This window comes from Dermochelys coriacea, chromosome 22, assembly GCF_009764565.3.
Source record: "Dermochelys coriacea isolate rDerCor1 chromosome 22, rDerCor1.pri.v4, whole genome shotgun sequence".
Taxonomy (NCBI): Eukaryota; Metazoa; Chordata; order Testudines; family Dermochelyidae; genus Dermochelys; species Dermochelys coriacea.
In genome coordinates, this window is record NC_050089.1 from 11,921,603 (window position 1) to 11,949,253 (window position 27,651).

Genomic DNA, 27,651 nt, shown 5'->3' on the forward strand with positions numbered 1-27,651 from the left:
GCTCAGCTCCTGATGGCAAAAAAAGTAATTATTTTCGAAATAAGCTGCAGAACCAGTTGCTGCATCTTAATCAAAATTATTTTTCTTTTTTTTAAAAAAAAGGATATAAACAACCCTTCCTCCCAAACCTAGTTAGGCAAGAATGTTCTGGGTGTGGGCTGCCTTGTATAATTAATCACACAGCTGTGGCTTCTGATCCCTTTGTAACATCTCTCTCTCTTGCTCTACCCAGCATAGTTCTGGTGTTCTCCACCTCCCAGCAGCTCAAGGTGTGTCATTTAGGCAGAGGCTTTCCTGCATTCTGCCTCCACTCCTTGCTGACCCAACCACCAGCAAGGTTGCCTGCTCTAAAGAGAAGAGCAGTTGGCCGAAGATCTGCCCTGTGCCTAGAGGGCTGAGAAAGGAGCAAGGGTAGAGAAAGGCCAATTCATCCCTCTGCACAATGGAAACAGGGTGTGCTGCAAGGACAAATGGCGTGGCTGGGAACCAAGAAGATGCGACTTGTCCGTCCACCCCTAAGAAAGATGGAGAGGAGCTGAAGAAGTCCACCAGTCCCAGTGGGGGTGAGAAGGAAAATGCCAAAAGCACTGGCAGTCCTTCTCTGGAGACGGGGAAACTGAAGAGCTCCATCTACTCAGGGACTGACTGGAAGAGGCCGATCATCCAGTTTGTGGAGTCAGACGAGAAGAAGTCAACCTACTTCAGCATGGATTCAGGGGATGGGAAGAAGTCATCATACCCTGGGGTGCAGCTTGCGGATGCGAGTCGGCCCCCCATCTCCTTTGTAGACAAAGGGGACTTGAGGAAACCGCTCTTCTTGGCAGAGTCGAAAAAGACCCTCTTCTCCAGTGAAGGAGAAGGCAGGAGGTCAGTGTACTCAAGTGGGCAGATAGGGGATCTGAAGAAGCCCTCCCTCCCTCTGGTGGAGACAGGGGACCTGAAGAGACCCAGCTACAACACTGCCAACAGAGTGCCCGGGTCGAGATCCCGGGTGAAGCTAGAGGAGGTCCTGTGCGACTCCTGCATCGATAACAAGCAGAAGGCGGTGAAGTCCTGCCTGGTGTGCCAGGCTTCCTTCTGCGAGTTGCACCTCAAGCCCCATCTGGAGGGGGCTGCTTTCCGGGATCACCAGCTGCTGGACCCCATCAAGGACTTTGAAGCCAGGAAGTGCCCGCTGCATGGCAAGACCATGGAGCTGTTCTGCCAGACAGACCAGATGTGCATCTGCTACCTCTGCATGTTCCAGGAGCACAAGAACCACACTACAGTGACGGTGGAGGTTGAGAAATCGGGGAAAGAGGTAACGCTCCCAACTGCCTGTTCCCATCATTCTTTCCACTCATCTAAATAGTGGATAGCCCCTGTTCTGTTCCCACCCCGCAACTCCCCCCACCCCAAAGAATGTCTAGGTATAAAGTTACTTACACAGGGGGTGGAGCATGCACAGTGTCCTTGACCAGACGTTGCCGGTATACTGGATGACATTAGTAAGGTGCTGATATGGTCTAGCAAACTGATCTTGGGGATGGGTGTGGGGCAACCTGGATTCTAGCCCCTGCTGTGCCCCTAGCTCACTGTGTGAGCTTGAGTATATCATTTAGGTCCCAATTTTTTAAGAGCAACCTCACATTTTGAATGCCTCAGTTTTTCGGTACGCAAACGTAGTCTGGTAGGGCCTGGCTCGGGTTCAAGGTGTCTCCAGTTGGGGACCCAAAAATGGTGGTCCTCAAAAAATCAGTGGCCACTTTTGAAAAGGTTGGTCTGAACCTCTCTGGGGTTGTTTTTTTCCCCCCTGTGGAGATGACAATAATGCTGGCCCTTCCTTTGTTGAGACAAAAACTGCATTGTAAATGCAAAGTGTTGTTATTACTGAGCTGTTTGCAAGTACAGAAGCTTGCAGGGCTGGAATCCTAATGACAGAGAGTCTGCAAAAGAGTGTAGTACCCTCACTATTAAGTAAGGGCTAAAGAAAGACCTTCCTACCTTTGTTTACAGTCCGTTTGCTGCGTGGATATGGTATGGTTACTACAGAGGCATGGATTGAGGTCAGAGCCCCACTGTGCTAGGTGCTGTGTGGGCTAGTCCTTGCCCAGAGACCTTCCAATCTAAATAGATATGACAGAAAGAAAGGTTGATTATCCCCATTTTACACATGGGGGACTTGAGGCACAAAAAGATCAAGTGACTTGTCCAAGGTCACACAGGAAATCTGTGGCAGAGTCAGGGAATGAACTCAGATCTCATTTCTGTGCCTTAAGTGCAAACCCATCCTTCCTTTGAGGATTGGGAAGCCACTCGGATACCATGGTGAACAGGACAATACAAATTCCAATATGGACAGAGCTGCTGAGAATTCTTCAGTGACACTAAACACAGAGAACTGGTTTAACTCTTCCCAAGGCCGAGCAGAAGGAAACTGCCTACCCTTTTCAGTTAAGTGCCAGGGGGATTCCCAGGGAATCTAGAATGATCAGATACGTTAATGGTGAAAAAGGGAAGTCTATCTAATCTCCATCCTCGCATACGCAGTTTGTAATCTTGCTTGCAACATTGTCCTCATCTAGCTGTTTTTTAAAACCAGCCTAAGTGATGGTTTGCTCATATCTCAGCAACTCTATATAAAGAAATCCCATCTAAATCCCTAAAGGTCTTTCTCAGTCTACAGGTTAATTTCATGCCTCGTTGTTACATTTGATGCTTTGTAGCATCTGCATCGCCTCTGTTCCCTTTAACATCATGTCTAATTTCGGGGAGGTCCCCACTTTATCTCTGCTCTCTGCCTTAGAACATTGGCCACCATGTTCTCTCTAGCTCTTCTGATTAACTCAGGTCTCCAAGCGGCCCTGCTCAATGGACCTAGAACATCCTGATTGTAAGCAAGTAACCACAACTGGGCAGAAAGATAAATCCTGAGTGAGGGGGGAGGCTAAGTGATGCTATTTGATTTCTCATATCTGTCTGTGTCTATTTATTTGGCTCTCATTAGTGCCACAGCAGGGCCCCTGGGGAACTCAAACAGGACTTCAAATACATCCCTGAACTGTTGTTGTTTCCATTGCTGCTAAGCCTAAAGGATTTAGGGATTTATCAATATCAATCACTCACATGCACAAGGGTTTTCTAGACTACAGGTTTTGGCCATGTTGTAACTTGAATTAATTGGAAATCAATTAGTTCAACTGTAGTTACTTGTTTGTTTCTGGTGCTGGTTAATTCACTCTAGGCTGAGACATAATGCGGAAAGTATCTATTATTAGCATTTATAATTGCTTGTGAGTGGTGGAAGCTAATTAATTTGAATTAAAAGGCCACCACAAACTGGAGTCCAGAAACCTCCCACATACAATCAGGTTCTTCTGCTGCTCATCATCATCTAATAACAAGGGAAATCTGTAGGGATTCTCCTTCCTTGGAATCCATTGAAATTTATCCCAAATACGAGGGACTCCTGCAGCAACATTATTTTTCTTTCCTGTTACACTTGATCCTATTGATTGCTTTGAATGCCTGAAAACAAAGTAAGATGCACCAGCGTGTCACATACCAAACTGTATTTTCCTTATTGTAGGCACTTATACAGTCCCCTGACCATAGAGTTTGAACACCTCACAATCCTTTTAATACATTTACCCTCACACCACCCCTGCGAGGTAGGGCAATGTTATTATCCCCATTTTACAGATGGGAAACTGTGGCAGACAGACAGACAAAGTGACTTGCCAAATATCACACAGGCAAGTCTGCGATGGAGCAGGGAATTGAACGCTGGTCTCCTGGATAGCAGTCCAACAACCAGACCATCCTGCCTCTCCCTGTCTTTCCCTCTGCTACATTGCAGAGTATCTGCTTAAAACCTCCCCAAGGCCCCTTCCTGGTTAGTTTCCTGCTACAGATTTAAACAAACAGTAACACATCCTCAGGGCCAGGCTGTTTAAAAAGCAACAAATCATAAAGCTAAGATAGCAATACAAAACATCGGCAAATGATGGCTGCCAATAGCAAATGCACACACACAAAACTGATTCCCCAAAAGAATTCTGTAGCACAGATGACAACTGGCATTTTAAAAAGAGATACTCAGTTCACAACCAATTTTGCAGGCCTGTTTTCGAACAAGGAAGCATCGGAAATACCCAACAACCACTGATCTGTAAATAACATTGCATTACCGTCCATCCCTAGCCTTAATATTCTGCATGTCAGATCATATCTAGTGGAGAGTGCTTTGATATTTTTTTCTTTTCCCTTTAAGGAAAAGTTTACATTGTACAGCACGTTTAATGAAGTGGTTGAGAATTGACATTCAGTGACTGGAACTGGGCATTGCTCGTTTCAACAAAGTGGCTTCTAAAGGGGATGCCTTTAAAAGGGGTGAACAAGGCTTTGAAATTGACTGTTGATTCTGATGATGCTTCTACTCACTGGCCTTTCTGTATTGTTACAGACTGTCTGCTACAGAGCAAACAGTGCACTGATACACACAATGGAGGAGCTTTCCACCCCTCCCCCATTGATGTAAGGTGAGGTTTTGGTTTGGCTTGTCTGTGAGACCTTGTGTACAGTGGAGGTTTCAGCCACTGGAGAAGTCTTGCTGTTATCCTAGATGTGATCCTAATGAAGACACTCTATTTGAGGGCAGCACACCTTGCACAGGTATAGATATTGACAACTTGAAGGCTGGGTAAGATGCACTGCTGCAAATCATTGCTTAGAGCAACTTTGCTTCTTCGTTAAGATTTTGTGTTGGTGCAGGTACAGTCTCACAGGAACTAGGGCCAAATCCACCAATGTAGATGAAGCCAGAAGTAACCTGAGCAGGGGTTCTCAGACCTTTGCATTCTGCAGACCATTATGGGAGGGAGAGCTTGACCCAATCCCCACACTGTTTGGTTCTTAAACTATTGGAAAAAGTTGCGCAGTATGAGAGCAAAGCCAATAGATCTGGACTTTGGGGAAGCCTTTCAGCACAGGGGAATTTTCCCTAAGTGGTGTGGAGCTGGCACAATGTCTCTATGATATCCTAAAAATCCCTCCTGTAAGGGCTGCTCCTATGCGTAGGTGTGGGGGTGGCTTCAGGGGCCAAAATAGCCCCTTTGGGCCACAAGCAGCTGAGTGGAATTTAGGCCAGCCCTGAGGCTGCTTTAATCTACACTGGATGCTAAACTGGCCTCCCAGGTAGCCCTAGAATAAAGGCAGCAAAGAGGCACCTTTCCCCAAACCCTCTAGTTGTGTGCTTGGATGTGCTCAGACCCATAACTGGGTTTGAAAAAGAATTGGATGAGCTCACAAAGAATAGGTCCATCAGTGGCTATTAGCCAAGATGGCAAGGGACTCAACCCCATGCTCTGGGTGTTCCTACACCTCCGACTGCCAGAAGCTGGGAGTGAATGACAGAGGATGGATCATTCAACAAATTGTCCAGTTCTGTTCATTCCACCTGCAGCACCTGTCATCAGCTACTGTCAAAAGACAGGACACTGGGCTAGATGGACAATTGTCTGACCTAGTGTGGGTTGTTCTTACCCATTAATGAATTGGGACATTTGTCTTCAGATCTTTTAATTCTCTTGTCACTAGTTATGTTGTATTCCAATTTCCTTCTCTTTCCCTTCTACCTCCCAGCCTATTTTTAGATTATTTTCCCCGTTCTTTTCTGTGAACAGTTTTTGCATCTTCCATCCTTTTTATAAATTATCTCTCCACAGAGTACTCTAATTTGCTTCAGTTACCCGCCTCTCCCCCCCCCCCGCTACCAATCTACTTGATTTAATCTGCATCTTCCTTGCCTTTTGCTGGTGTCTTCGTAAGCTTTCCCATCTGCTCTTGGCCCTGGTGCCATATCTGGTGTGGATAACTACAATATTTAGATTCTGGCTACCTAAATTGCCTCTGATTTACACCAAAAATGGTATTCCTGCTCTAAATCATATAGAAAGTGTTTCTTGTTAAAACAGCTGCTTTATTCCTCCCCAGAAGCAGCTGCATTTCAGTGCTGGAGGCAGGGATAATTATAACTTATACAAAGAGCTCGTAATAATTGGGGAAATCTTGTTGGGATCCATTTTCATAAAAAGTACCATAAAAATTCAGGATCATCACCACTGCTATCCATCCATCAGCTTCAATTCCTCTGACAGCACTTTCTATCCAGTCCCCTGCTCCCTTCAGAAAGGGTCGATCCATCCCAAAGAAAGCCCCAGTGCCCTGCAGACCTAAACTCCTCCACACTGTCACTTGCTTTTCAGCCACATGGCCAAGATCTTGTTCTTGACAACGATACCAATAACCCTTACGAGAAAGCCACCTTCATAGTCCAACTCTTTCCTTGACTAACCACTCAGTGTTACCAGAAGGTAACCCAACAGACCTGGTTGTCTGTGAAAAACCCCTTGCCGTTCAGTTTCATTTCTGAATTTGGGCTGGCTATTCGAGCCTAACGGGGGCTTGGGTCCAAAGGGCGTCCCATGGCGTCCCACCTCTGCACCAATGGTTGACTGTGCCAATAGCCTGTGGGAGAGAAAGAAAGCCTTCAGGAAGGCTGCTGCATGGTCAGGGACTGTTCCAGCATAGGCTGCTCCGGGTAACCTATTCCCTAAACACAAATCAAGGAATTAAGTCTCATCCCTTCACCTTCCTGCTCTGAGCAAAATCTCCTCTATCTTAGATATTTTTTATAGCCCCCTGCCCATTGTCACAGTACCTTTTACTGGGGCCAATCCCCCTTCTTCCTCTCATTGTATGTCAGCTGGAGCTGGTAGGTGAACCAGCCCCAGATGCATCCCTTCCCCAGCCACTCAACCTGCTTATGTCTGCTTTCCAACCTCTGTACACCTGGAACTCCGGGGCATGGCTCTATGTGGGTGGTCACAGTCCAATAGCCCAGAAGGACTTCCCTGGACCTAGGAACCATAAAATGGTTTGGGGGACCCTTTTAGAGGATCACAGATACCAACAAGCAAAGACTGTTTTGAGAGAGATTTTGCGGGAGAAACATGGTGCAACTTTTACTCCACTGAGATATATTGGAGTGGCTGGATTTTTTTTTAATGGGGAAAAAACCTGGCAAATTATGTTTTCCCTAATAGGGACTTATTAAAGAGGGACAGTTAAAATCAATGGGTCTCAAAAGCTGCTGTGGTTTGCTCAAGCTCAAGTTGGCACTCTGATACCATGGTGATGGGCACAAGTGTAAGAACCTAGTAGATAGATTTCCTTCGCTGGAGCTTGGTTGCTCTTGTTTGGCTGACTTCTGCCATGTGCATTATTTATGTTGTGCAGCTGATCTCTTAAGGCACATGGTACTCTTTCCACTACCGATTGGATGACTGAAACCTTTAGACCCTATTTACATTACAACTATAATTAAGATAGAGAACCTAGTTACAAGGGTGGTTGAAATTGCTAGAAGTAGCTAGAAGATCTACTTCTGTTAGCCATGGCTGTAGCAGCTAAATCACCTCTATGTGGCCCAACTTAGTACCCCAGAAATGGGAACAGAGTGGGTTACATACACAGTGGGTGACCCCAGCTGCCAGTGGAGCCAGCGAGAGTTAAAGGTACTTTGCATCTTTGAAACTAGCTTTAGCTTAGCTATGGGATACGGCCCAACTGAATCATATTGTAAGCACACCAGCATTACAGCATTACAGCCAAATTCCCTGACTTGGTTACAGTTATAGTGCAAATCCAGCCTTATTACCCAGACGTGGAAGACCTTGAAATAGCCACGCAAGTTCTCCTGATGCAATTCGCTCTGCTGTGCAAAGATGATAGCCACCCATCTTGGCTGATCCCAGGGATTGGACTAGGGACCTCCGGAGCTAAAGATATGAATCTCTACAACCTGCGCTAGGCTCTAGAGGTGGGAACTATCCCAACCTCACCCTTTGAAGACAGAATGCAGAGGGAAACACAGAAAACTCTGATAGGTGGGTTACACAAACCCGTGATTGCATAGGTATTCGGGCTCTCTCTCTTTACATGAACATCCTCATCAACAAATAAAGCAGTTGCACGAACATTCGTGGGAAGCCAATAAAAGGGGTTCATGAAGGTATCAAAGGAAAGTTGCGTATTTAGACCAAGCAAATGTTCCCAGTCACCACCCACCTCCCTTTTTTTCCCCCTTGCTGCCTTCACCCAGCTCTATGAGAACATTAAAACCCTAGACTCAGAGCAAATTAATCCACAGTCCTGTCTAAACAGAATTCCTGCCAGGGGCGTCATCCCCTGGTTGCAACACTAATCAAATGTCATTCCATAATTACATGAAAACTGCTAGTGCTGCACAAACACGCCCAGGGTTGGGCCCTTCATTTCATACCCAGCTGAATTTTGAAACAAGCCTCTTTGCCCTCTAGCTAATGACTCCAGCATGATTAAAAGCAGTACCATTTGCAATCCCACCCTTCCCAAGCAGGAGATTCTGCTGCTTCCTTTGCTTAGGGAGCCACATCTCTTGACCCAGCTGAAGGCATTGGGATCTTTTCCACCTGCCAGCATATGATACCCATTGAAGTGGTGCCAGGAGCCTATAGCTCCGAGCCATTATGGTTTAGGGCCAAATGCATAAGTAAAAGCAGAAATTCTCTTTGAAGTAGGCCATACACTGCTCGATTTCACAGGTCTCCCCCTCTCCTCCCTCCCACAGGCTGAGCTCTCATTGCAGAAAGAGCAACTGCAGCTGAAGATCATAGAGGTAGAAGATGAAGTGGATAAGTGGCAAAAGGAGAAGGATCGCATCAAGGTGAGGATGGGACATTTCTCTTTGGCTTTCCCCAACTGCTCCTCTTCCCCCCCTCACCCACATGCTTTCCAGTTTTTTTTTTATACTTGGCTGCCCCTCTTGCCTGCCCCCTTTTCCCATGCTCTGATTTTCCTGTTCATATTTTCACATCACACTCATTTCTCCCTCCTTCCACTCCTCTCTTATCACCTAATTAACCACACTCATTCTAAGTCTGAAAGAACGGTGTCCACTGCAATTCTCTCATGACACACCCTGTAGGAGACCAAGAACACAGAAGATGGACTTGTTAGATGACTGTCCTTGTTACTTTCTTGCCTGGGGTTACTGATGCTCTCTCTCCATCCAGCTATCATCTCCGAAGGCTGGGTTGGCTCAACTAAACTGGCATAGTTAAAATGATTCAGCCCCCGCAATATGGATCAAGTTATACCAATAGAAAGGTGCCTTATACTAATACAGCTTATTTCTGTATGGAAAAGGGTATACACTATACTGGTATAGGCACCTTTATACCGGTATATCTACATCCACAGGAGGGGACCAATGTAAACGTCTGTCAACATAATTCACACCCTACCTGTACACCAGGCCCAACAAATTATGTACAGTCAACAAGAAATCCTGCCTTCTCTCAATCCTTCTACAACTCTACCTTGGTTTTCTTTCTTCCTTTAATATTATTTTGGGAAGCCAAGCTAGAAAGCTTCGGCCTGAACATTGGGCTATCCTTGGTCATTCTGGGACACAATTTCAAAAGGGCAAAAGGACCAATCCTCAAAGGTATTTAGGTACTTCCATTGGTTTCAGAAGGAATTAGGCACCAAAATACCTGGGCCTAAGTGACTTATTTTCAAGTGTCACTTCAGAACCTAGGACTCTCTTGAAAGTCCAAGGGACGTAGGCCTGTCTACACTAGAAATGTTTGCTACTGTCACTACACTGGTATAGTTAACATGGCAAAAACCCTCCAAGTGTGGACATATTCACACCGGTACAAAAGTGCTTATACTGGTGCATCTTAGTGTAGTATATATAAGCTATATCAGTAAAACTGAATACACACTAGAAGTAAAAAGAAAAGGAGTACTTGTGGCACCTTAGAGACTAGCAAATTTATTTGAGCATAAGCTTTCGTGAGCTACAGCTCACTTTATCGGATGCATCCGATGTAGCTCACGAAAGCTTATGCTCAAATAAATTTGTTAGTCTCTAAGGTGCCACAAGTCCTCCTTTTCTTTTTGCGAATACAGACTAACACGGCTGCTACTCTGAAACCTGTCACTAAAAGTAATAATGCTATAGCCATACTGGTAGAACACGACCCTAGCAAATAGTTATACCAATGTAACTTTTCTAGTGTGGCCAGACCTTAGGTTAGGATCTCTGCTGCCATGGGCTGGCTGCTAAGAATGCTCTGCCACCCCCCCAAGCCTCAGTCCCAAGAGTTTCACTCTAGTAAGTGATGCCCTTTAAGTGACACTGATGAATCTTTATTTTGCAGTAGCACCCAGAAACCCCACCCAGGGTCAGGGCCCAATTGTGCTGGGTGCTGCACAAACATAAGCAGGGTCCCTAACCCAGAGAACTTAACGTCTAAGAAGTCTCCATGCTACACTTCTTCTGACACAGCCTAGGATTTCAGCCTCTCCAGCTTGCGTTTTGATAGGATAGGGGATCTGCATGCACAAATGCTGCCTAACGGGATGAAGGGGCCTGGCCATGTGTGGAATAGCTGGAGATGCTGGGGAGGGGTGTCTGCCTCCAACATCATGCTGTTCTTCCTCTCCTGGATCTACATTGCGGTCGTGTTCGATTGCTAGAGTCCCCAGTGTGAGCGCCTCATGCCATGCACCTTCTATATCCCCCCACTAGAACTTCACCACCAACGAGAAAGCCACCGTGGATCAGCATTACAAAGAGCTGGTCCGCGATCTGGAGAAGCAGCGGGATGAGGTGAAGGCTGCCCTGGACCAGAGGGAAAAGACCGCGGTGGAGAACATAAAAGAAATTGTGGAGGAGCTAGAAGAGAGGGCAAAGCTGCTGCAGGAGGACAAGGAGACCAGGGAGCAGATACATCAGATCAGCGATTCCGTTCTCTTCCTGCAGGTAAATCGAGGCTGCATCTTTCCGCCACTCCTGTTTCTACTGTGAAAGGGATACCTTTGATGGGCAGATGATCCAGCTGGTGACCCCGTTCTGTTATGCCTGTGGCAATTTACACCGGCTGGCAATCTGGCTGTGAAATGTTAGGGTCTGTTTTTTTGAAGACATACCCCTGACATAAGCAGGAAACAGCTAGTTGAGCAGGGTATCCAAGGCTTTCACCAGTCAGAGGGAGTTCACATGATACTGTATTGCCTATGAATGATGCACAATCTTAGCTGATTGACCCTAATACCTCTCCTGAAATCTAACATCCCCCAGGCTCCTCAGAGCCGTTATCTCCATTGTATCTAACTTCTCCTGTACCCGAATCTCTTTTTAGCCTTCTCTGCATTCTAGCCTCTTGGTACTTTAACCTCCACACCTTCTCGGTTGGCAGGAATTTGGCGCAATGATGAGGAACTATATCGCCCCAACGTCTCTCCCGACTTACAGCGTCTTGCTGGACGGGGACACCATGAGCCCGTCGATGGGGCTCCTCCGGGATGATCTGCTGAACGTCTGCATGAGACACGTGGAGAAGATCTGCAAGGCAGACCTCAGCCGGAACTTCATAGAGAGGAATCATATGGAGAATGGTAGCATTTCCCCGAGTTGCTCTTCCCTCCCTCTTTCTGCTTTCTGTTCATATCCAGAGTCACAGCATTTCCCTGGTAAAAAAAACCCTTCAACCTTCTTTTTTTTTTTCCCCATTGAAATTTTCCAGCCAGCTGTGCCCATTTCCCAGAGTCCAGCAAAGGAGGTGACCCCAAGTCAGTGATCAAGTCAGAGCTCAAAGGTCAACAGACTTAAGCTTCTGAGTCACTTTTGAAGATTCATAGAGACTAAATTCTAAGGCCAGAAGGGACCACTGTGATCATCTAGTCTGCCCTCCTGTGTAACACACAATGGGACTTCACCACCTGTGACTTAGGCCTTCCAACACTGATTGTAGCAATGCTTAAATATCTTTACAAATCTCAGGCACTTTAGAACATTTTACCAATAGTTTAATGGACACTGCTTAGAATCTGGCTAACGAGTCCAAGGGTGTTCAAACTGTTGAGAAAAGTTATTTAAGGTAATCCAAAAACTCTTTACAGCTGTCATATCTGCAAGCCACAGTTACACTTGAAAGAATACAGAGTTTGTATCTAGTGACTGCAAGGAAATAACTCTACAATTACTTATTGGCCTTAATTAACAGACTCCCCTTGAGTCAACCCAACAAGCTCACCTGCAACCCATTTGATCTTTCATTGTTAAAAACTTCAGCAGGAGAAATAATATATTAGTGGAGTGAAACCTGTTTAATATCATTCTCCAAAGAGACTCTGCTTACTCTTAGTTGTTACAACAGGTGCCTGCTTAATAGTCTTGCAAAGAGGCAGAACATTCAAACAGCATCCTGAGAGTTTTAATATTGCAGAAATATATCAGAGCAAATAAAAGACAGCTCTATTCACTAATGTAAGAGTCAAACCAATGTAACTAACAAACTAAACATTGGGTGAAATTCACCTGTTTACAGAGAGCTAGCAGAAGGCTCATACACCACTCCAGGCCTCACAACAAACCTGAAGTCAGATGTAAGCGGCACGTAAGCCTCGTGTTGGCTCTTTGCACAGGGTCCTGACCCGAGAGTCAAATCCACTTAGGTATCTTTGTGCTTTACAGTCACCGTCACTTCACCCCATTCCTAGGGCATTCCAAAGAGCCCTGGGTAGGAATCGCAAAACTAAGGAAATCTATTTTCAAAGGATCCATCTTGCAAGGGCAAAATGGTTTCTGCCTAAACCTCCGAGGAAGGCCAAAGGGGAACAGTCCTGGCCTATGCTATCCCATCCCACCCCAACCCCTCTCGCCTCTGCTGCTTCCAGTCCTACCTCCTGCTGACCCAGGCTTTGCTCCGCTCCTCCAGGGGATCATCGCTACATGCTCAACAACTACGATTGGAGCCAGCCTGACAACGTGAAGAGATTCTCCATGTTCCTGACTCCAAAAGGTACCATGGCTGACCCTTCTCTCTCAAGCTCTCTGTCCGGCCAAGGCTGGGCTTCCTCTAAACAAAGCATGGCAGATAAGACTCAGAGATGCAATGTATGCCTTGTAATTTGCTTCCTCTGACCACTTTCTTTTCACATCACCATCCTGGAATCGGGCAAATTCAGCCCCTTCATACTGGTCATGCCAGGTCTGGATCTGGCCCCATGTTTTCTGTCTAGCCTAAAAACACAGAGACATTTTTGCTCTCTCTGAAACAGGGAAACAGACAAGGTGCTGGTCAGGGTAACCGGCTTTGAATGCTTACATGCTTCAGTGCAAAGCCTGTAGGAGCACAGAAGGGCTCAGAGCTTGTCTCCCTCGGACAAAGATGTGCTCTTACCTTGTCTTAGCCAACATGAAGTGAAACCCGAGTGAAGACGGGGCAGTCTGAAGTTTTAACACGAGTTAGCAGGTTGAGCTCTTTACCTCGACCTGCTAACATGTAAGAAAGCTCAGGAGACTTGGGTTCTACTCCCAGCTCTGCCAAGGGATTGCTGGGGAACATTGGGCAAATCATGGCTCTGCTCGCTGCCTGAGTTTCCTCATGTATAAATTAGGGATAATGACGATTCTTGTCAAGCACTTTCAGATCGATGGGGGGAAAGTGCTGTATAAGAACTAGGTATTATTATTATTATTACACATTTTAACAAAACAAGTATTTCAATATGTGTTGGCTGGTAATGTTCATCCCCTACCAGCTAGCACTTGTTAAAATATAACTTTACCTGTCTACACAAAGGTGTTAGCAAGTATGATTTACACAAGCACACCTTTTAGCGTAGGGCTTGCCTTCATGGGGAAACTGACCAACAGAACAACAGTGATCTGAGTATGCCAATATAGCTATGTTGGTATAACTATTTCAGAATTCAGAGTGGCTCTCTCTGGTACAGCTTAGGTTGATTTTGAAGCTGTTTAAGCGATACCAGAAGAAAGTCACTTTCAACCCTAGAACAGTTCTACATGGGGAGTTACGTTAGCATCAGTTCAGCAGCATAAATTTACACCTGTGTAACTACCTGTGTTGATGAGCCTCTAGTGAGGACAAGGGGCTGCTGCCTTGTACCTTGTTCTGTCATTTAGACAAAGAAAATGCAAAGTAGGTAATAAACTGTTACCCTCCTGAATCAGTAGCATTCTACACCCATTGTGTCTGGTGGAAATGACCTCATAGTGCAGGTTAGTCGAGAATTAGTTGCCAGTATAGACGTATATAAATAAAAAAGAGGCAAGAAGAGAGTAAGAAGATATGTGAAAATGGTAACCACATATTTAAGGTTCCCATAGATCTGACATTTGGAACTGTCACCTTTCAGGTTCTGCTTCCTGAGTTTCCAAAACCATCTTTGGATTTGCCCGGTGTTTACAGCTGTTGCTCTGCACAAACAGATGTGGGCAGAGTGTAGGTCTGTGGCTGCCATCTATAATTAACAATGGCATTTCCCTGTTTTGCAATATCGCCTGCTAGGTACCTGGGTTTTACAAGGGTGCCATGTGAATGCCAATGTTGATCCATTTGTCTGGATTCCCCCTTTTCCTTTAAGGCTCATTCTCTTCTCCTCCATTTCAGCCCATACATGGATTCCCTAGCAGCTGTCTTATTGGCTCCCACATGTGTTTGTGTGAATGACAAGGATGTAGCACTCTAGAACTCACCCCAGCAGTGCTGGTAGGGTACACTAAAGCTTCAGGGCCAGCCTCTTCCTCAGCCCAACACAACTGCACAATTCCCTACTAGCCTGCCTAACCAAGGATCAGGTTCTGGTTGTCAGACTGGAGAAGGGCATTTTCTGAAGGCTTCTTTATTTTGCATGTGGTGGGTTAATTTAAAAAGGAACCTAGATCCAAACCATCCCTGGTTCTAAGTTACAGCTGCTGTGGTCATGACACAGCTGCTTTAGGTCTTTACAGGTTCCATCCTATCAGGGAAATACTCTGGACAAGATAGACTGTGGGGCAAAGTTCATGTAAAGAATCCATCTCCCCATTTCCCAGAGCTGGCTGCAAGTCAGCCACACTCCCTCTCAAAGCAGAAAAACTACCACATAGGTCCAGACCTTTGGGCTGTTAAGCTGAATGTCCTGCCTCTGGCAGTGGACAATTCTATAGATGGGCCAAAATCAAAAACCTGGATCCTGAACCCCTCTCAGCCTTGGGGCTTTTAAAATTTGATCTGAATTTTGCAGTCCGAGATCATCTCTAACCATTACCTGATGCTTCAGAGGGAGGTGAAAATTCCCCATAATGCACTGAGATACTCGCTGCACAGAGAGAATGGTGGGGATAGATATTTCCTGAGTACTGCGCCTGAAGCATGAGATTTGAGCATATAGAATGTAGATATAGTGAAGTGAGGGGAAAAAATCTCGAGTTTCTTCCGTCCAGTGTCACTGAGCTCCACTGTGCTAATCCTCTTGGAACATAGCGATTACTACCTACAAGACGGGTTCAGAGCTGCAGTCCAATGTGCGCCCCACTTGTTACCTCCCTTTCCTACTCCATGCTGGAGGAGAATCCCTGCTTCTTTGTCTTACTGGGGAGCAAAGAGAAGCTGATCTTGCTACATTGCCTCCTGGCTGGGAGCAAAGATCTAGCCCTCCTGAACTCCCCTTTGTATCTGCCAGCAACCTCTGCTGGTGCTGAAGAAGTGACCACTCCCAGGCTGAAGTAGAGGGGCTCTCTTGGCAGGTAAGCCCTCTCCTGTTGTACACAGATTATAACGCCACTGATCATCTAGGCTCAGCTCCTCAGTGAATTTAGGCACCTAATTCCCCTTGACTTCCATGGAAGTTAAGCTCCTAAATACCTTTGAGGAACAGGGCTCTAATCTGACCTCCTGTATCACACACTCCGTAGGATCTTCCTGAATTAATTCCTGTCTGACCTAGAGTAGATCTTTTAGAAAAGGATCCAATCTTGATTTAAAAGTTGCCAGTGATGGAAAATCCACCGTGACCCTGGGTCAGTTGCTCCAATGATTAATTGCCCTCATTGTGAAACATTTGCACCTTATTTCCATTCTGAATTTGTCCAGGTTCAGCCTCCTTTCATTGGATCATGTTTTAATCTTTCTCGGCTAAACTGAAAAGCCCATTATCCAATGCTTGTTCCCCATGTAGGAATTTAGACTGTGTTCAAGTCACCGATTAACCAACTATTGGTTAAGCTGAATAGATTGAGCCTCTTGTGTCTATCACTATATGGAGAACTGCACTGAATGTCCACTGAAGTCAGTGGGACATTCACTTTAATAAACCATATGAGAGTCACAGATTAGTAGTGCACAGAGCTGGCTGAATGCTGCAGAGCCATGGTTGGAATTCACACGAATGCCCTCAGCCACGCCTTGGTGGTTTGTTATTTGCATGTACACACTGTAGGAGAAGCAGCTGCTGCCCTAACAGCACCCAGATTGGCACAAGAACAGGGGATTCATTCCCTACCAACGCTACTCCTTAGTTGGTATTTGCTCTCAATCATTTGCTATTTCTGTTTTAATCAGCCAATGAGGGAGTAAAATCAAGACCATGTCATGTAGGCAACAAATCACCTACTATGAAGAACAACAAACAGCACAGAGTGAGAAAGTGAATAGTTCCCAAAAGACACAGGAGGGTTGAAAACTGTTTGTCCAAAGATCTCAGCAAAGAGCTACATGTAGTAAAGCCATTTGCAGACAGCAAGATTGGTTCGTAAAGGATTCACAAACAGGAAAGAGGGCTGGATCCCAAACAACTATTCCTCATGACGAATAACTTCACAGCAAGTGATCAAACCTGTACATTCCTTCGATACCCATCTCAGTGCATCTCTCCCTGTGTTTGAACAGACACCCCCTCTTGATGCAGTGCTGGGGACTTTGCACCCCTTTCAATTAGTTTTCAGAGGGAGGTTTTTACCAGTAGGGATTTTGTGACTGGGCACCACAGGGAACCCCTTAGCACTTGCTAAATAAAGGGACAGTCATCTGCTTCAGAGCTCTCTAGCACAGTGGTTCTCAAACTTTTGTACTGTGACCCCTTCCAAATAGCAAGCCTCTGAGTGCGACCCCCCCTTATAAATTAAAAACACTTAATGTATTTAACACCATTATAAATGCTGGATGCAAAGCGGGGTTTGGGGTGGAGGCTGACAGCTCATGACCCCCTCATGTAATAACCTCACAACCCCCTGAGGTGTCCTGACCCCCAGTCTGAGAACCCCTGCTCTAGCAACAGTAGCTAACTCAAAAATCTTCACAACGATCCCTGTGGCATGGGTGTTATTCTGCACATGGGGAAACCAAGCAAGGTGAAATGACTTGCCCAAGGTCACACAGCAAAGTCAGTGTCAGCACTAGAATTAGAAGTCAGGAGTTCTGACTCTGGGGTTCCACACACACCACTCTCTAAAGCAAATGATTTAGTGCATGTGCAAATTAGCAGCGAGAGGTCTACCTAGAGGATACTACAGGGAAGCAAGCATGCAGTGCTTAATCTGATGGTCCCACAGTACCATATACAATGACAGGCTGCCAAATCAGCTAGTGCAAGTAATCCTATTGGACACTAGAGTGATGTGGTCAAAGGTTATTGGAGTTGGATTCATTTGCATATCAGTCATTTGTGACCATCTCACCCCTCATCTAGCAAGGGGCAGCTCTCTCTCTGTTTAAGCCACCTGCCCACATCTGAAAAGTTGGGACAGGGAGGTTACTTGTCCCTGTATCTGGGAGCGGTGCAGACGTTACAGCATGTGAAAGGAGCATGAATGGAAGTGCTAAAATGAGAGCAGCCCACAGGGTGGTAGCAGACGCATTTCGGAGATCCAGCTCCTTTCCTCTTTGCATATGCCCTCCGTGCATGGTTGCTTGGAGGAGAGGTAAGCAGCGGAAACCCACACCTCTGCAGCAAGTGCTGTGGAAACCCTGAAGCACAAATCTATGGTGGTGGAGGTGAAGTGAGAGTGTGTGTGTAAGCAAGAGTCCTAGCCTTTCCCTGCAGGTATCTCTGGAAGATCATCATGCTGACAAAGCTTGAATGGGCAGCTTAATGTAACTAATGATGGCTTTTTGTTACATTGACGGAACTTCGTTCACACAGCTCAGAAAGAGGGAGAGAGAAGCCACCCTTCTTGTCCCACCCAGGGCACTGTGAAAAGAACAAACGGACAATTCTTCTGTGGCTTGGACCGAGCCCTCTGGCTTGCTTTAACCTCACCTATACGGTGCTGGTTCTGATTCTAAGTCTGTCAGGAGGACTGGTAGTGGAGCAACACCGGGGCATGGGCCTAGATCTGGGACATCAGGAGCTGATTGCTGAACTGGATTCTCTTCTCTTGCAGCCAGTTTCAGCAACCGAGCATGGGAATATTCCTCCTTCCAAAATGCAGAGGAGACACTTGGCATGGGTAACTCTGCTTTCTCAATGAAAGGTATTCATTCCTACCACCTGTGCCAGGGTTTCTCGCCGCTTTCTACTGAGTCCACCCTTGCTCTTTTAGCCACCCTGACACTTTTGGGCAGCCCTATTCCACTATTTGAACCTTTTGCATTTGGTTTATATCATCATCATCTACATTACAACCAGGTTCAGGGCCCCATTGTGCTACACGTAGTTAGGGAGAGTCCCTGCCCCTTATAATCCAAATAGAGATAAAGGAAGGTAGGAAATATTGCTATTCCTATTTTACAGATAGGGAACCGGGGCTCAGATAGATTAAGTGACTTGACCAAAGTCACGCAGGCAGTCTGTGGCAGACACAGGAACAGAATGCAGATCTCCTGAATCTCAGGCCCGTGGCTTACCTATAAGACCATCCTTCTCTTCATCTCTGTTTTGTGTAGATTGACAGCTTGGAGCACAAACTATGTTTGTATAGTGCCTAGCACAATTGGGCTCTGTTCTTGGTTGGTCCCAAGGCACAACTAGACTTAACACTCGCCCTCGCCCTTCCTCTTCCGTCTCTCTTCATTTCTCTGTTCATACTCTTAACATTTTCTCATAGCTCTTCCTGCACAAGCCCCTATGTCTTGCACGGCTAGCAGAATTGTCTCCCTTTTAACACATGCTCTGCCATTAGACTCCCTCAGCAGGAAGGGCCTGATCCAAAGCCCTGGTAAGGACTCCCGATGACTTCACTGAGCATTGCCCAAGGTCCCAAAGGCTGATGGTGAAGGAGCTTTGGTAGACTTGGAGTCTGCCTAATGATTCTAGTTTGTGGCGCACTGGTTAACTAGGGCCTGGCACCGGTGCCATCCATACCACATCACACATGCGCTGTGGTTTCTCGGAAGAAAGATTCTTCCCTCTCTATGCAGAGCTTTGACACCATACAAACACCCTGCTAACATCTACCTTCTCTCACTTGGCCTGGCCACCTCATATCTACTCCCCCATTTGCAGCTCTGGCCCTTCCCTTTCTCCGCTGGGTCCTGCTGAGGTTTTCAAAGTCCCCCAAGGAGGTTGGGATATCAGATCCCTAGGCAGCTTTATAAAACCCAGACTACCACCTTATCCTTTCTCATTTTTGACCCTTAAGAATCCATTAAAACTAAACGAGATAGCTGTTGGGTAATTAACAGTCCTTTGTTTGCATTCCCAGCGATCTCAGTTCCCTTTGCCCAGCAGGTGCCAGGCCATTATACAGATTGCTGATTACACAGATAAGGATTTTTACCCCTGGAAGGCAACATCTCGAAGTAATATAAGCTCTTCTCTTTTCCAGTGGGCAATGGAACTAAGATGCCATATCAGTTCTCCCAGATGGGGCAGAGTTCACCTGGTGACTTCAGCAAACAGTCCGACGGGAGCCTCTTCACTAAGACTGGTATGGGGCTTTGGGGATTTAGCTGCTTTATACGTCCCTCTATCTGCTCCTTCCACCTCACTGTTCAGGGGTTAGATTCTATAGTGACTGCCCTGAGGGGGGTGTTTAATCCCATTCTCCGCTGCTCCCCCTGTGAAAGGCAGCCTGGAGTAATGGTACACATGGCCCCTGAACACTCATTCCAGCTTGGTTATGAGAATAGCTTAATGTAATGCAGGATTTTGCTAAACTTTGGGGTTGTCAGATCTAATGAACAGTTTGGGGTGATTTGTTGTGGGACAGGGAGGGAAGGGAAAGCAAAGGAGTTATTTGGGCAGTAGTGGGGGGGGAAGGAAGGGATTCTGGTGAATGACATTCATTGACCCCTCCTTGTAATATCCTAATGGAGACACCATTACAAACTTAATAATGTGTGAGGCAGTGTGGCCTAGTAGATAGAGCCCTGGGTTAGGACCCAAGAGACCTGGGTTCTATTCCTGGCTTTGCCATTGGCCTGCTGGGTGACCTTGGGCAAGTCACTTCCCTGCTCTTGCCTCAGTTTCCCCATCTGTAAAATGGGGATACTGAAATACTTTGAGATCTAATGATGAAAAGTGTTATCACCATCAATTAAAACAGAGGAACATGCACTTTTAGGGTGAAATCCTAGCCTCAGACTTCACTGGACCCAGGATTTCACCCTTTCCTCCTCACTGGCTACTGCCAAGAGTTGCAATTGCATCAATTCCTGCTAAGCAGGGTCAGGCCTAGCCAATAAATGAATGGGAGAGCTCAGGATAAAAGCTATGGTTAGGGTTGCTGGAATGCCATCTTTCAGCTAAGCTGTAAATCCAAGGTCTTGATTTTTTGCAGTAATTAAAAATCCCTTTGCCTTCTTTGTAAAAGTTAGAGCAATTAGTCTGGTATGTTGGCCTAACTTTAATTTGGCTAATGACATTCTGCCTCCATAAATTCCCCTGACATTTTAACTGGATAGGTTATTTTTTCACTTGCTTTCCCTGAACTGTTGAATGGTGGTGTCACCATTCTAACAGATGTTGCAATCCACCCCAGAAGAGGCAGCATTTCGGTGGTAGATTATATGATTCCTAACTATATGTATTTTCTAATCCTAATTTCCGATGGTGCTTTCAAGAAGGGGGTAATACACAGACTAGATCGTAAGCCCATCACTGCTCCTAACTAGCTATTTTGTATTGTTGCAGCTTACCCTGCAATAGTGAGACACCAAGCGACAAAGGTGCAGCCGCAGACATGGAAATCCTCCAAGCAGTCCATGCTAGTAAGTGATAAGATCTGGACTTGTGCACTCATGGGGCTTCAGCAAGAGAAGGAACTGCTATGGGAGCACGCAGGACTTTGGGAGTTTTCAGGGCGTTTTGGATCTGGAGAAGGGGCAACGACTAACTGCACCCGTGATAGTATTTCTTATTTTTCATAGTCACCTCCTCTGTCACTGGGAGATGGGCAGAGTTGCATGGTTCAGATCAGATTCCAAACCAGCCCATGGCTCAGAAATGTTTGGATGCAGGGTTTTGGTTCAACCCCATTTCAAATTTTAATTTTGGGGCTTTAAATGGAAATCTGCTCCAGTCTAGACTTTGCCACAGTTGCTTAAACTCTGCAATATTACTGTTCACTGCATGGGGGCAGTGGCAGATTAATGATTTTGCCACCCCTAGGCCCAGAAACTATTGCCGCCCCCCTCCCCCCCAGCAGCTCCCACCCCAGCTCACTTCCGCTCCGCCTCCACCTCCTCCCCTGAGCACGCCACCCGGTCCTGCTTCTCCCCGCCCCCTGCCAGTGCTTGGGCACGAAACAGCTTTGCGAAGGATGGGGGAAGCGGGGGAACAAGGCGCACTCAGGAGAGGAGACAGGGCCGGGGCAGGGATTTGGGGAAGGGGACCAATGGGGGCGGGGAAGGGGTGGAGTTGGGGCACGAACTGGCACCCAGGGAAGCAGCCGCCGCCTCTGGCTGCTATTAAAAATTTGCCGCCCCTGCAAATTTGCTGCTCTAAGCCTAGGCCTTGTCAGCCTAGGCGTTAATTCGCTGCTGCATAGGGGTCACCTACTATAAGTGTGGTCTACGGTGCCTAGAAAACATATTCTGTGGAGCCTGCACACCACAGACCATAGCATAAGACTACCTCATATACTGATCACACAGCCTTGAAGCCTGATGGGGTGTATCAAGGATCAGTCTTTATGAAAAGTGGGCCCAATTCATTGCTACTTTGTACCTTATGTAATCATTTATACCACTCCAAAGTAGTCATAAAACACTCCTAGATCCACGTGGTCATGTTTTGCACCCATTTTCCACTGGTCTAAACAAATACCTGTATTACCAACCCCATGTGTTCGAATCTCACAAGTCAGGCCATCCAAAACTCAAAAGATTTTAAAAGTAGTACATTTTGGGGCTGATTCTTTTTACTTGCCTTCTGCTTTTTGAGCCTTTATATTTCATGTTTTCAAGATTTCCTTGCAACCATGACAGCTAGAGGCTTACCTTTCTTTAAAAAAAACAACAACAAAACAAAAGCAGAGATTCTTAGGTAATCGCCTGACTCCAGGAGTTGGGGCTTCACAAAAACACCAAATATCTCAATTCACAGGAATTAGAAAAACTGGACTACAGAAGGTGCAAGGCCATTTTATTTAATTCCTAAATAAAAACCATACTGGATTAGCAAGCCCTTAGCAAACAACTGATCACATAAAAACCTACTTGAACCTATCCTGGTTCCTTTATCTCCCTTAGCACTGAAATATCTTAGCATCTTGCAAGATCTAAATTAAATGCATGAAGGACTCTTTCTCCCCCTCCCAAAAGAAAGTTTATCTTTTAATAATTATTATGCATTTGTAAGAACGTGCCATTGCCTTAGAAAGGAAAAAATATAGGGGTTAAGCACACTTACCAGCTATAAAAGAAGAATACAGCAACTACTTGCAAAATGGCTGCTTTAGGGTGACAGCTGTTTGGCTCTGCCAAATTTAAAGGACTAGACCCAGGAAGGCATGCTGGGAAAATGTTCCCATAACAGATATCTCTGCAGTAGGGGAAGTTAGGAGAGACCAGGAAGTTGCTGCTGTAGCACATTATTATAATGGGGGAAGCAAGGCTAGAGAAGTGGGGTTTCCAGTTCCATCTGACAGTGATGAGACTGAGTGTAGGTCTACTATCTACTAGGAGTGAGTCCCACAGTGGGCATGGACCTGTTGTGACAGTCCAGTTCCATTAAGACAATTCACACCCTTACTAGTGCCCTGTTATTAATCCAACAGTCTGGGTAGATTCCTCCCTATAAACACTTGGATCTCTTTCTCATGCATATAGTAGTTGGGGCTATTTTAATTTTATAGCTTACATTCACCAGATAGACCTGAACCAAACAATCCAGATGATATATCTGAGCACTAAAAAGTTGCAAAACAGATACACACGCTCTGGACTGCTGTGGCACTGTAGGAGCTGTTACAGTTTATTGGGCCAATAATCTGGCTTTTAAAATAGCCTTAAACATGTATTTAAGTAATCCACCTTCTAAAAGGCCTGTTAATATTAATTCACACACCGGACTGCAATGCTCTAGGAGGCCAGAACTGCCGGCCCTCAGAGAGTTATTTAAAGGGGAGCTTTTCTTCTTTCTTTAATTACGCTGGAAATTGGAGCTGTAAAGCAAATGGAATTCACACAGAAGAGGGCATTGAACGGTAGGTACTAGAAGTGTGGTCTGAACAGCAGGACTGGATGGACATGTTACTGGATGGACATCCATCTCATGCTCATCATTGCATAGTGTATGTGATGTTAATTGGCATGATTAATAGAGATAAGCCCAAACCAGTCCTTTTAGCTATCTATCTAACCCTTCCCAAGATACAATCTGGATCTAGGTCAGTATATCATGATGAAGCAAAACCAAGGCTGCCTTTGCTTTTACCCCATTGTGCCTATGCTAAGAAGACACATGTATGTCATGAAAAGGCTGATTTGCTCATTTACCCTTGTGCTGGCTTAGTGCATATTCATGGCTCCACTAGTTTTGACACTTTGGTACTCTGGCCACACCAGCATATTTTTGGAGTGGATCTCACAGGGCCTAGCAACATTGCTGGGAGCAGAGGCATTTGGGTAATTTCCATAAACAGTGCCCTGCATTCCAGGAGGTAATTAAGAGGACCTGTTTAGCTGGTGCAGCTGCCCACAGCGGAGAAGTCATGGTAGATTTTACCAATACAGGTGGCTCTGAGTTGAAGATCTTGTCTGAGATGTTGCAACCAACTAGCACAACTAACCCATAATGTGGCTGTTGTGTTTTACAAGAGCTGCAAGCTCCCTTGTTCCAGCCAAGGTTTTTTTTTTTTTTTTTTTTTTTGCTACACACTCTTCCCAAGGGTAAACATGGCCAGACCATCCTCGTGGTAGCAGGTTAGATGCTGATGGGAAGTGGTACAACTGAAAGAGCAATGAATAGAGTGGGGGCAAGTTTGTAAAATAGATGCTCAAGTTCAGCTTTGTTCCTGCCCCTTTATCATTCATGAAGATTTGCACAAACTGGGTTTTGTTTACGTAGAAACCTATATTCACATGTGGACTTGAGGACAGACAACAGCACCGGTTATTTAACAATGGTTATTCCTTACAGTCACATTTAAGGGCTTTGCATCATCCAGCCGGGGAGCAGAAAAACACCACGCAACTTAGCTGACCCATCACACACAGTGCATAGGTCAACGTCTGTGAGCATCCTATAGATTCAAATTTTAGTTCATCCACAATTTTAGTTCTGAACAATGAGGAGCTACATACAAAAATCAAAGGGTGAAATTCAGCCCTGTCCAGAGGGCTGGCAGCAGACACATGTACCACCTAAGTCCTATTTTGAGGGCTCACGTGGGATTTAATTAATGCAGATACTTGGTGTAGCCCCTCTGCCTCAGAACAAAACTCACCCAAAGCCTGCGTGCAGTTGGAGAATAGGGGCTAAGTTTGCAATGAATAAGTCAAGCGGCTCCAGTTTCCGAAAAGGGGGAATGGGTGGTGTCACTCTGCTAAAAAAATGTCTAGAACTCTTAATATATAACAGTTTGAGTGGAAGGGGTATGTGGGAGGGCTAATTAGATGGCGGAGGCAGTGCAAATTGAGTGTAAATCAAGGACAGACTTCAAGCTACAGTCCTTCTCTTAATTCACATGCCCCAAATTCTCCATTGCAGTCACACCACCGCCCCTTTTACGTCAACAAAGGCAATGGAATCACTTCAAATGAGGCACCTTGAATCCCGCTGTCCATGGGAAAAGCCAGATGTGCCAGGAGTGGAGAACCAACCAAGAATTTTCACATATGAACCTGCTACTATATTAAACTTCCTGCTCTAATCTCTGGAGAGGGTCGATTGGGTGGTCGGCGCTAGAAGAAACGAGGACTTTTCTCAACTCATAATCGGTCCCAGGACCGTTTTATATTTCCCTTGAAAGCTCTGCAGCCCCGGAGAACTGTAACAAGCACAACCCTTGTAGATTTCTTATTCCCTGTCTTGCAACACCCTCCTCTGCCTGCAGAGCAGATTGTTCTACTTCTCCTAGGTGCTTTGGGGAAGGTGGGATCTTGGATATGGTATGCACTGAGCCCTTCCTCTCCACAGTATCATACCATGTGCTTCCTGCTCTCCCGACCACATAGTCGTCGTTGAATGAATTTGTAGAGCTGGTGAAAGGTGCCAAGTTGGAGTCTGAAGTCCTCTTTGAATCTACAAGCCAGGGTCATCCCAGGAACTGGCAGGCCATGCTTTGTCCATGTTCCTCCATCCACCCGCCTCAAACCTAATCTGCAGGGACCCCGCCCCCGTCAGTGGGAAGGGCAGCTCTGTCTCTGTGAGCCACTCAATACTTGGCCTCTCTATGGAGACACTCTTGGGCTTCCCCTTGCCAATGTCCAGTGGTTACCACATGCTGGACACCACCTCTGCACTAAGGACAGCTCTGAGTCCCATCCACTCATCTCACAGTGGCCACCAAAGAAGCATCAGACTGTAGCCGCTTCCAGTCACTCCTCCCCTGTGCTGGCTGCCAATCAATGGCAAAAAGGCTCTACATCCCATTAACGTGCACCCCCTCTCCCCCCGGCCACCGCTTCAAATTAAAAAAGAAAAGGAAAATCCATTCCACTAATGGAAGATTGATTAGATGTCTTAGGTGGGCACACCCCGCTTCCGCCCCCCAAAACAAAATTGGCTTATATATTTTGGTTCCCTTATTTTTTTCTGGATCAGGAATTAATTTTTTCGTTGCTCAGGATAATATTTCAGGGTTGTTTTTTTTTCCTGACTGTGCTCTGGACAGAGCGGTCACATGACCATTGCCAGCCAGAAAGCAGGGCAGAGGCAGTTAGTGTTCCAATGATCCAACTTAGCTTTTTCCTCTGGGCAACAGAGGGGTCATTGTAACTATGGAAAAACTCCAAGAGCATCAGAGCTTGCTGCTGGAACTAAAGGCACATTGCAGGATCAAAGCCTGGCTCTCTGACAATGATAAATTGCTGCAGAGTCGAGATGCGAGTGTGGGCAGCTACTTTTCGTGCCTTATTCAGTTCAAGCCTTCCTCAGGTTCACAGCCAGCCCACCCCTGCTCCCCGCCCTTGCCCGCTCACACACGCATGTAGCACCTGGTTGAATGAGGTCGCACCTATTGCTTGCTGAAAATTACTTTGTAGTTAATCCCCATGGCAAAGCTATGTGCTGTTTTTTAATCTGACTCTGCAGACAAAACTTCTGAGTCTGAAAGATGGTTGCTCCAGAATATTTGAAATGCCTCCTCTTTTATATCCATGTTTTAAATGAAAGGAAGGGGCTGGGGAAGGAGATGGGGGCTGGGATTGGAGTTGGTGGGAGTGGGGTTGGGCTCGGGTATCTGTTTGCTTTGATTAAAAAAAAGCTAGAGTAGCATGTGTGCATGCGTGTGATATTAAAATAAACTACTGCCCATGCTGTTGTTTTAAGTCAGGAGCTGGGGGGGAGGGGGGAGCACAGGTCCCGAAGTCACGGACCTAGGGAAACAGCACACAGTAATATAATATGTTTAGCAAGCAACAAGACAAACCACAGGGGAAAGAGGCAGTGATGTATTGTTTAGATACCAGGGATGGGGTAATTTAGGAAAATGATTTCCCTGGCTTCTCTTCCAAATACAACAGTGGTTGCTTTTTTACAAAAAATGTCCCTAGTCTGGGCTCTTGAAAGGCACTCTGATTGTTTTAGTCTGATAAATGCTGCTACTTCCTTCATGCGTATTTGTTAAGAGACAGGCATGACTCCCACAACCCCAGATCTAAACAACCCACAAACTTTGGGGGGAGCTCAGATCTAGATCTGAATTTCATTGCAGGCTCTTATGTCTATAATAAGGGAAACTGACCATTTTCTGCCTCCCTGAGACCCAGTGTATATATGTCTCATGCCCATCTCGATGATATTCCCTACTTTAGACCTGTACTCTTACGGGCTTGATTCTGATCTTGCCCACATCATTTTTTACATTGATGTAACACCATTGACTTCAGTGGAATTGCTCCAGATTTACCCCAGTGTGAGAGAAGAATCAGGCCCCCACTTTCTCCGGCCAGCACCCCTAGTTTGCTTGAGACCTTCTCGCCCAATGGAAAGCAATCATGTATCAGCAGAGCTCTTGTCCTTACTGTACCTCATGGATTAGCACTGAGGCTTAGAGGTGAATTTTGCATGAACTGTTTTATTATTTTGTTTGTCTTGATTAGCAAAGCAGAAACGCCACTAAGAATTCCGTCTTATCAGGCAGGCCAACGCTGTGCCGATGTAAACGAGGTTCTTGGAATGTGCAACCTGCACTGCGGAAATAAAAGAGAAACCTCTGTCTGAGGA

General features: G+C 45.9%; 1 protein-coding gene across 1 annotated transcript; it reads left to right on the forward strand.

Moving 5' to 3' along the window:
- Positions 1–229: 229 nt before the first annotated feature.
- On the forward strand, positions 230–27,651 carry TRIM29 (tripartite motif containing 29). Its single transcript, XM_038380992.2, has 9 exons — positions 230–1,300; positions 8,651–8,746; positions 10,622–10,855; positions 11,292–11,490; positions 12,813–12,896; positions 18,263–18,352; positions 19,646–19,747; positions 20,953–21,029; positions 24,973–27,651. Exons 1-9 carry the CDS (start codon positions 443–445, stop codon positions 25,033–25,035), a joined length of 1,803 nt encoding a protein of 600 aa, XP_038236920.1. The 5' UTR covers positions 230–442; the 3' UTR covers positions 25,036–27,651.